Here is an 8,275-nt window from a genome sequence, read left to right as displayed (position 1 = left end):
GGGATGTGAGGCTGCAGGCACACATGAGGGGAACTCGGGCATCTGTGTAAGGGGTGGCCGGGTGTCTGGGCGTGAGAACAGCCCTGACTCTGTGTCTTTGACTTTGTGTGTCCGTATGTGCCGGTGTGCGTGTTGGTTGTGTCTGTGTGTCTACATACTTATTCCTGTGTATCCAGCTCACCTCCCAAGATTCCACCCCACCCTCCCAAATCCCAGCCCTCCAGTTTCCCGTGTCTCTTCCTAGGCCCCCATATTCCTACTCGGCCTCTTCCCAAAGCCTCTCCCACATTCCTCTTAGGTCTCCTGCTATTTCCCCAGGTTCTTCCGCCTACCTCCTCAGTCTCTGTCCCATCTCCTTAGACCCCGCCCTCTTCCGCTGTCCTTGTCCTTGTCCTTTTCCCTGAGTCCCTACCCAGACCCCACTCGCCCTCCATTTCCACAGACACCTGCCCACCTCGAAAGGGACCTCAGGCCACACTCCTCCATTCTACAAATTAAGCCTTCCACATTCCTCTCCCCAGGCCCCATCCTATTTCCTCTCCTCTCTCCTCACTTGGCCTTTCTTCCTGGTGTCCCACTCTCCTCTCCCCAAACCTGCCCAGTTCTCCCAAGCCCCGCCCACATCCAGTCCCAACATCTTGGCCACGCCCCGTCACTCCTGTCTCCTCCCTCCTCTCCCCTGTCTCACCTCTTCGCTGGGCCCTGCCCCACTTACCCTGACCTCTCCGTTTCAAGAGCAAGGCTCCGTCAAGGCCCCACCCCTTTCCAAGACCACGCCTCTCCTAGGTCCACCCACTTCTCGACCTCGCCCATCCAGGCCCCGCCCCGCCCGGGCACAGTCCCATCCTGGTCCCGCCCCTCTCGCGGGCCGCGCTCTGTCTGCCCCGGCCGGCGGGCTGCCGGACCGGCGCGCTCACATGGTCTCGTCGTCGCCGAACTCGAGCTCGCCGCACGCGTCCTCGTAGTGCACGCCGCCGCCGCGCGCCGTCCCGTCCACTGTGCGGTAGGGGAGGCGCACGGTGCCGCGCGCGCCCGAGCTGCGCACGACGCGCACGTCCACGGTGCCCATGCACTCGCTCACGTGCAGCAGGCGGTCCTGGAAAGAGAAGATGCCCGCGTGGTCGTCGTCCAGGATGGTGACGGTGGCCAGCAGAGGCGCCACCAGCCGCCCCTTGGGCCGCCCGCCGCCGTCGGGCTCGAACATGCCCTGCGCGTCGCCCACGCGCAGGTTCAGCAGCCGCACGAAGAAGTGCTCGTCCTCCTCGAAGATGTCGTCGTCGATGATGCCGATACGCAGCTCCTTCAGTGTCTCGCCCGGCTTGAACACCAGCGTGCCCTCGCTGCGGTGGAGGAGAGGGGAAAGAAAGGGGTGAAGGTCGCTCAAAGGCTGTGGGGGAGGTGGGAGGAGTCAGGGTGGCCTCCTAGAGGAGGGGGCCGCACCACGGAAGAACTTACAAATATAATGGTGGACAGGCATTAAACAAGTAATACTGAGGGGGAATGAGGGTGGGCTTCTCCGGGGCAGGAGATGCAGAGGGAGAACAAGACAGAGTTGGTCCCTCCCACCATCATCATCTGATGATGAAGGTCAGATCAGGGCAGGCTTCATGGGAGAAGATTTAGTGGGCAGGAGAGCTCCAGGCAGAGGGAACAGCACATGCAAAGTCCCAGGGTGGAGAGGGAGCCTGGAGTGGTCCACAGCCATGCTTCTCCAACCTCCAGGTGCACACGAATTCCCTGGGGCATCTTGTCAAAATGCAGATTCTGGTTCAGTAGCACCAGGGTTTCAAGACTCTGCAGTTTTAGTTAGCGCCCAAGGGATGTGAATGGTTCTGGTACATGGACCACGCTTTCAGTAGCAGGGACATAGGGCCCAGAATTGACCTTGCCATGCTTCGCATAAAAACCATTCTGTGCTCCCAGGTATCCCCAAGAGAAAGTCCATACTCCTTAACTTGGCATCATTCAGTCATTCAACATACACTCTCAGAGTAACTGCTGGGCAATGCTGGGAACATGGGAACAGCCCCACGGCAGAGCCATATTGCAGTGACAATTACACATCTAGGGATTTAATCTGCTGTGTGCCAGGCACTGTTCTTAGTGTTGGGGAAACAGCAGCAAACCAGATCACAGAAAAATCCTTGCCCTGGTGGAGCTTCTGTTCCAGCGCAGGAGACGAATAATAAAACATATAATGTCAGGTGGTGATGATGCTCTGGAGAAAATAGAGGAAGGAGGGTAGAGAGTGAGGAGAAGGGGCTGTGTTAGCGTGGTCAGGGAAAGCTTTTCTGAGGAGGTGACATCTGAGCAGAGGCCTGAGGGAGGGAGCCACGTGGAGGATATCTGGGGAAGAGTATTCCTGTAAAGGGAACAGCCAGTGCAAATGTCCTGAGGCAGGAGTGAGCCTGGAGTGTTTGAGGAACACCAGGGAGGCCAGTGTGGCTGCAGCTGAGGGAGCAGGGGGAACAGGGGCAGATGTCATGGGGCCTTGGTGGGCCATGGTGAGGACTTTGGCCTTTACTCCAAGTGAGATGGGAACCATGGGAGGCCTCCGAGCAGAGGAGGGACGTGAACTGGCTTAGGTTTAAAAGGGCGTCAGTTGTGTGACTCTCTAAAGCACGTGCAAGATGTTCTATTATGGGGTGGGGGAGGGAATGAGGCAGGGCCTGAGACAGGGTGAAACTTTGAGGGAACAGGGAATGAGTGGGCTCCTCCTGGCAGGGCTGCAGACATCAAAATGACTCTGGGATGTTAACAGATGTCAAAAGTCTATAATATCCCCCCCATCCCTCTGTGGTGGGGCAGAGGGACCCTAAGATTCTGGCAGAGGTAGAACTGGATGACAAGATCTGGATGGAGGGAACAAGGCCTCCCTGTTGGGGCAGCCGTCAGCCTAGGGGCGCTATCCATGGTGGCTAAGGCACCCGGCTGGGTGGGCCGACCTGTGCCAGCTGTGGGATCTCCAGGCAAGCAGGATTCTGCAACCCTCTAAGACTCGGTTTCCTCATCTGTAAAATGGAGGTAATAACCCTGTCTACCTCATGGTATTGTTATAAGGATTGAGTTAATACAGGGGAAACACTCAACAAAAGTTAGCTAGTGATATTTGCACTAGCAAACTAGTGAATCCTAAAGTAATGGCATGTTAGAAGTGGAAACTTAAGGGATAGTAGAATGTTGGGCTTTTAGCACCATCTTTACGAAACGGTTAACCTGGACATCACCAGTAATGGGACACGTGGGCGTCATGTGCCTCCCGGCACCATGCACCGAGGAGGGCACAGCATCACCTCCACGGAGTCCTGCCAAAGTGCATCACCTGAATCTAATCATGAGAAAATATTAGGTGAACCCAAATTGAGGCTTGTTCTAGTAAGTGGTCTAACGTCTTCAAAAGTGTCAGGGTCATGAAAGTCATGGAAAGGCTGAGGGGTCGATCCAGACTGAAGAAGGTGAAAGAGACATGACGACCAAATGCACCATGTGGTTCCAGATTGGATGGGAAGAGAGGGAGCGAAGACACAGCCATGAAAGGTGAGATAGGGACCACCGGGGAAATGCAAACATAGACTGTAGATGGGATCATAATATTGATTCAGTATCAAATGTCCTAAGTGCGATCATCGTACTGTGTTGATGGAGGAGAATACCATTATTCTTAGCAGATGCATACTTATGTTTATGGGTGAATGGCCATGCTGCCTGCAGCTCGCTCTAATAAGGTGCCACAGTTATTAATATTATTATATATTTTTCTAAAACAAACTTATGGTTACCAAAGGGGAAAGGTGGGGGGGAAGGACAAATTAGGAGTTTGGGATTAATATACACTACTATATATAAAATAGATAATCAACAAGGACCTACTGTATAGCACAGGGAACTCAATATTCTGTCATCACCTACATAGGAAAAGAATCTGAAAAAGAATGGATATATGTATATGTACAACTGAATCACTTTGCTGTACACCCAAAACTAACACAACATTGTAAATCAACTATACTCCAATATAAAATAAAAATTAACAAATAGAGTAGCATCTCAATAAACATAATATTATATATTAAAGAGAGAGAGTGAATGCACACAGGACAAAATAGGAACGATTGGTGAATCTGGGTGGAGGTTACATGAGGGCTCGCCAGACTATATTTGCAGCCCTTCTGTAGGTGTGAATTTTTCAAAATAAAAAGTTGGGGAGAATCTGCCTGCCAATGCAGGGGACACGGATTCGAGCCCTGGTCTGGGAAGATCCCACATGCCGCGAAGCAACTAAGCCCGTGCTCCACAACAAGAGAAGCCACCGCAACGAGAAGCCCGCACGCTGCAACGAAGAGCAGCCCCGCTCGCCGCAACTAGAGAAAGCCCGCGCACGGCAACGAAGACCCAATGCAGCCAATAAATAAATAAGTAAATGAAGAAAAAAGAAAGTTGGGGAGAAAAAGAACATGCGGATTTTAGAAACCAGATATCAGAATCATAGAAGGCGAGGTTCACAGGACTCATATTCCAATACTGGGTGCACAAAATCTGAGAAAATGAAAATCTTAGAACCATCAGATCAGAGACTGGTTGGGGTACAGATTAGAATATCAAAATGTGGGAAACCTGGAATCTTAGAATTTTAGACCGTTAGCATGTTAGGATTATAGGGGCTTAAATCTCAGAGTCTTGGAAGAGCTGTGCGGTTTGGGGGCCTCAGAGATCATTATTAATTTGGAGAAACTAAGACCCCACAGGACCACCATAGCCTAGTGATACCTGTGGGCAAATTAGAAAACGGCTCCCCTTCTTCAAGACACTATTTCCACGAATCTGGAAATTGTCATGATAGACATAGAAATCTACAATGTCCACTATACGAATAGCGCTTTCTTAGATGTGCTGCTCTTGTGCAGTGCACAGCCTCAACAACTGTACGTGACAGCCCTGTCTGCCCAGACTGAGGCAGGAACTTACACAAGGAACAGGGGGCAGGGCTAAGCTTGTACTGGAGCCCAGGTGTCCTCCCTCCCAGTCCTGGACCTAAGCTGCCCTGATAAACGATGCCAGGCCTGTGAATATCAACTGCGTTGGGAGAACAGGGATGGGTAGGAAGGTGTCAACTCTTCCTGGCTCTTTGGTTCCACCACTGAACAGCATTTACTCCTTCACTTCGAACATCTTCATGACGTCATTGGCAGGTGAGAAGGCAGCCTCTGATCCCAGCAGGTGACACGTGTACTCACTTCCTTCTGCAAAGGCTTGGGGCTTTGATGGGGCCAATGCAGACGCAGAGGTGTGGGTAGGAGGGGAATGGTGGATAGACTGAGTCACAGCAAGCCCCCAAGTAGTGGATACCTTTTCTTCAGTCGAAGGAGGCTGGAGATGTAGGATGGGCAGAGAGGATGGAGGGAGGAGGTCATGGGTGACCAAAGGGATCCCATGCTACAGGATGATGGAACAAAGATCCGTGAACAGTTGTGCTCCACTCAAGAAAGGCTGCGGAGGGGCAGGGTAGGAGAGGTGGATGAGGATGGGCAGGCTAAAGGATCCTGGACTGACTGAGGTGGAGGGAATGACCTACAAATGTCCAAAGCAGTGGAAAGATGTGTAGATATGATGGGGCAGAGGGGAGCCTGGGCTACCAAAGGTCTTTGCTGAGGTACAGTGGTGGAACTAAAGATCTGTGAAACAGGGACCTCAATCCCAGAAAGAGAAGAGTTCGCGGACGAGGGGCTGGCTGCTGCATGATGGCAGAACCCAAGATCAGTGAACAGTTCAGCTTCAACTTAGCAGGTGGAACCCATGAAAAGCTCGGCCATCAACACTCCCTCCCGTATTCTGCTTTATTTTTCTTCGCTGTTCTTACCACTCCCTGATATTTTAATGTATTGAATGTATACTTTCTAATGGCCTGTCTTTCCCATGAGAATGTCAGCTGCATTGGGGCAGGGACTTTTATGTCTTTCATTTACTGCTGGTCTCCATCGCCCAGATTCATTTCTGGCACATAGAAGACACACAATAAATGCTATTATTATAGGAAATCATGGGAGACTTGCACATCAGTTAACATAACAAAACATACTGTAAGCCTATAATTCCTGAAAGAGTGTGGTATGGACAGAACTACAAATACATAAAGAATTTTGTGGTCCCATGAGAACACAGCAGTTATCTATCTTCTTTACTGTTCTCTGTCGAGCCTCTTAAAAAAGCATCTGTCAGATGGATAAACAACAAGGTCTTACTGTATAGCACAGGGAACTATATTCAATATCCTGTGATAAGCCATAATGGAAAAGAATATGAAAAACAATGTATATGTATATATAACTGAGTCACTTTGCTGTACAGCAGAAATTAACACAACATTGCAAATCAACTATATTTCAATAATTTTTTTTTTAAAAAGCATCTGGCACCTAGTAGGCGTGCAGTAGGAGTTGCTGAACAAGATCACAGTTCTGCTCAAAGAGGGGTGAGGAGAGGGACTGGGGCAGTGAGACACAGGAGGGTGCAAAGAGTGGGTAGCTTTATGGTGGAACCAAAGACCCAAAGACAATTTGGACACTGTCTGTCTTCTTATCCCACTTCATTTTCCCCCATCACCTGATGTTTTTATATGTTTCATAGTTTATAACCTTATTGCAACTTGAGGGTAGGGACCTTAGCTGTCTTGTTCACCGGGGTATACACCTGGCATATAGTAGGTGCTCAATAAACATTTTTACTTTAATAATGGTGTGTGGGAGGGTACTTGTTTTACCAGGTATGATACATATAATGGAGTTATAATAATGAACACAGTGGAGTGTCAAGCACAAGAATGCACAGGTAGAGCATGGACATGGGAGGAGCAGCCTGTGCTAGATGGACAGCCACCGCTGTCTGCCTTGTCCAGCAGCGTTTGCCAAATGCCTAGAACAGTGCCTGGTACAAAGTAAACTCTCAAGAGTGAATGAATGAATACTGCAGGTCTGCCCATAGCAAAGTAAGGATGGGCGCCAGAGGTAGTCAGGAGACTGGGGAGCCTGGAGGCCGCTGGATGGCGGAACCTATGACCTTCGAACAGCCAGCCCTCCCTGCCCACCCACTCCAGGCGGGCTGGGGAGCACTGCCCGGGACCCACCTGTACTCATAGTCGGAGCCGGCCTTGGCGGAGCCGTCCTCCGTGCGGTAGTCCACGTAGAAGGTGCTGTTGCCCTCGCCACCTTGGCAGGTGACGGACAGCAGCACGGAGCCACAGTTCTCCAGGCAGTGGTAGAGGCTGGGCTCAAAGAAGATGCGGCTGGCGCCGTCGTCCTCGTCCTCGCCGGGGCCCTCGGCCGAGGTGGCCCTGCGCGAAGCGTCCACCGCGTGTCGCCGCAGCACGTTGCCCGCGCCTGTCATAAGCCGCGTGGCCTGGATGCGGTAGAAGGCGCGGCTCTTCTGCTGGTGCAGCAGCGCGTAGTAGTTGGCAATGCCCACCAGCTGCTCCAGGTCCTTGTCCGGGTGCTTCTGCTTGAGGTCCTTGAGGATCTGGATGACCTCGCGGCGGCTGGCGTCCAGCTCGCGGGCCTCGGCGGGCCCCGGGCCCAGGCCGCCCACCTCGCCCGGCGCCTCGGCGCCCAAGAACGTGCCGTCCAGCTCGATGCTCTTGGGGGGGTCGCCCTCGGCGCCGATGATGATGCCGCTGCGCGGGTCGGTGCGGTAGCGCTTGTACACGTACTTGTAGAAGAGCAGCCGCTTGTCAGCCATCCAGGCGAACACCACGCACACCGGGAAGAAGACGAGGGTCAGCAGCGCCTCCCACACCTGCGGGCGGCCCCGCGGGTCAGGACCGCCGCGCCGGGAGGGGGCGCGCTCGTAGCCGGCCCACCGCCTCCCGGCGCCTCTCTTCCCAGAGTCCCGTCCCGGCCACCACCCGGCGCTCCCCGCGTCTCTCCTGCATCTGTCCGCATCTGGCCTTCTGTCTCTGCCTCTCTCCTGTCTCTTTTCATCTCTGCCTCTCCGCCTTTTTCTTCGTGTCTCTGTCTCTCCCCTTTTCCCTTATCTCCCTCCATCTCTGTCTATCTCTCTCTCTCTGGCTCTTGTCTCTGCTCCTCCCTGCCTCTCCCCATATCTCACTCTCTCTGTTTCTCTAGGTCGTTGTCTCTTTCTCTTTCTGCCTCTGTCTCATCCTCTATGTCAGTTGGTTTTTTATCTTTCTCCCTCTGTGTCTTCCTTTCTTGTTGCCGCTGTCTCCTTGTCTCTCTCTCATATCTTTTGTAGATACCTACCTCTCTCCCTCATGAAATTCTTCACA

The 8,275-nt window shown here is 52.4% G+C and overlaps 1 protein-coding gene across 2 annotated transcripts in view; it reads right to left on the bottom strand.

Annotated features, from left to right (window-relative positions):
* The window catches only part of SLC8A2 (solute carrier family 8 member A2), a 25,744-nt gene that overhangs the window by 12,622 nt on the left and 4,847 nt on the right, over positions 1-8,275 (bottom strand). For both annotated transcript variants that reach the window (XM_024768604.1, XM_024768606.1), the window contains exons 2-3: positions 7,121-7,785; positions 918-1,340 (exon numbers count right to left, since the gene is read on the bottom strand). In XM_024768604.1, the coding sequence (XP_024624372.1) occupies positions 918-1,340; positions 7,121-7,785 (1,088 nt within the window). The remainder of the gene's footprint in view (positions 1-917; positions 1,341-7,120; positions 7,786-8,275) is intronic.

Source organism: Neophocaena asiaeorientalis, unplaced genomic scaffold (assembly GCF_003031525.2).
Source record: "Neophocaena asiaeorientalis asiaeorientalis breed wild unplaced genomic scaffold, Neophocaena_asiaeorientalis_V1.1 scaffold629, whole genome shotgun sequence".
In the NCBI taxonomy this organism is placed as follows: Eukaryota; Metazoa; Chordata; class Mammalia; order Artiodactyla; family Phocoenidae; genus Neophocaena; species Neophocaena asiaeorientalis.
The sequence above is the reverse complement of the archived record's forward strand: the minus strand, read 5'-3'. Positions and strand labels throughout refer to the sequence as shown.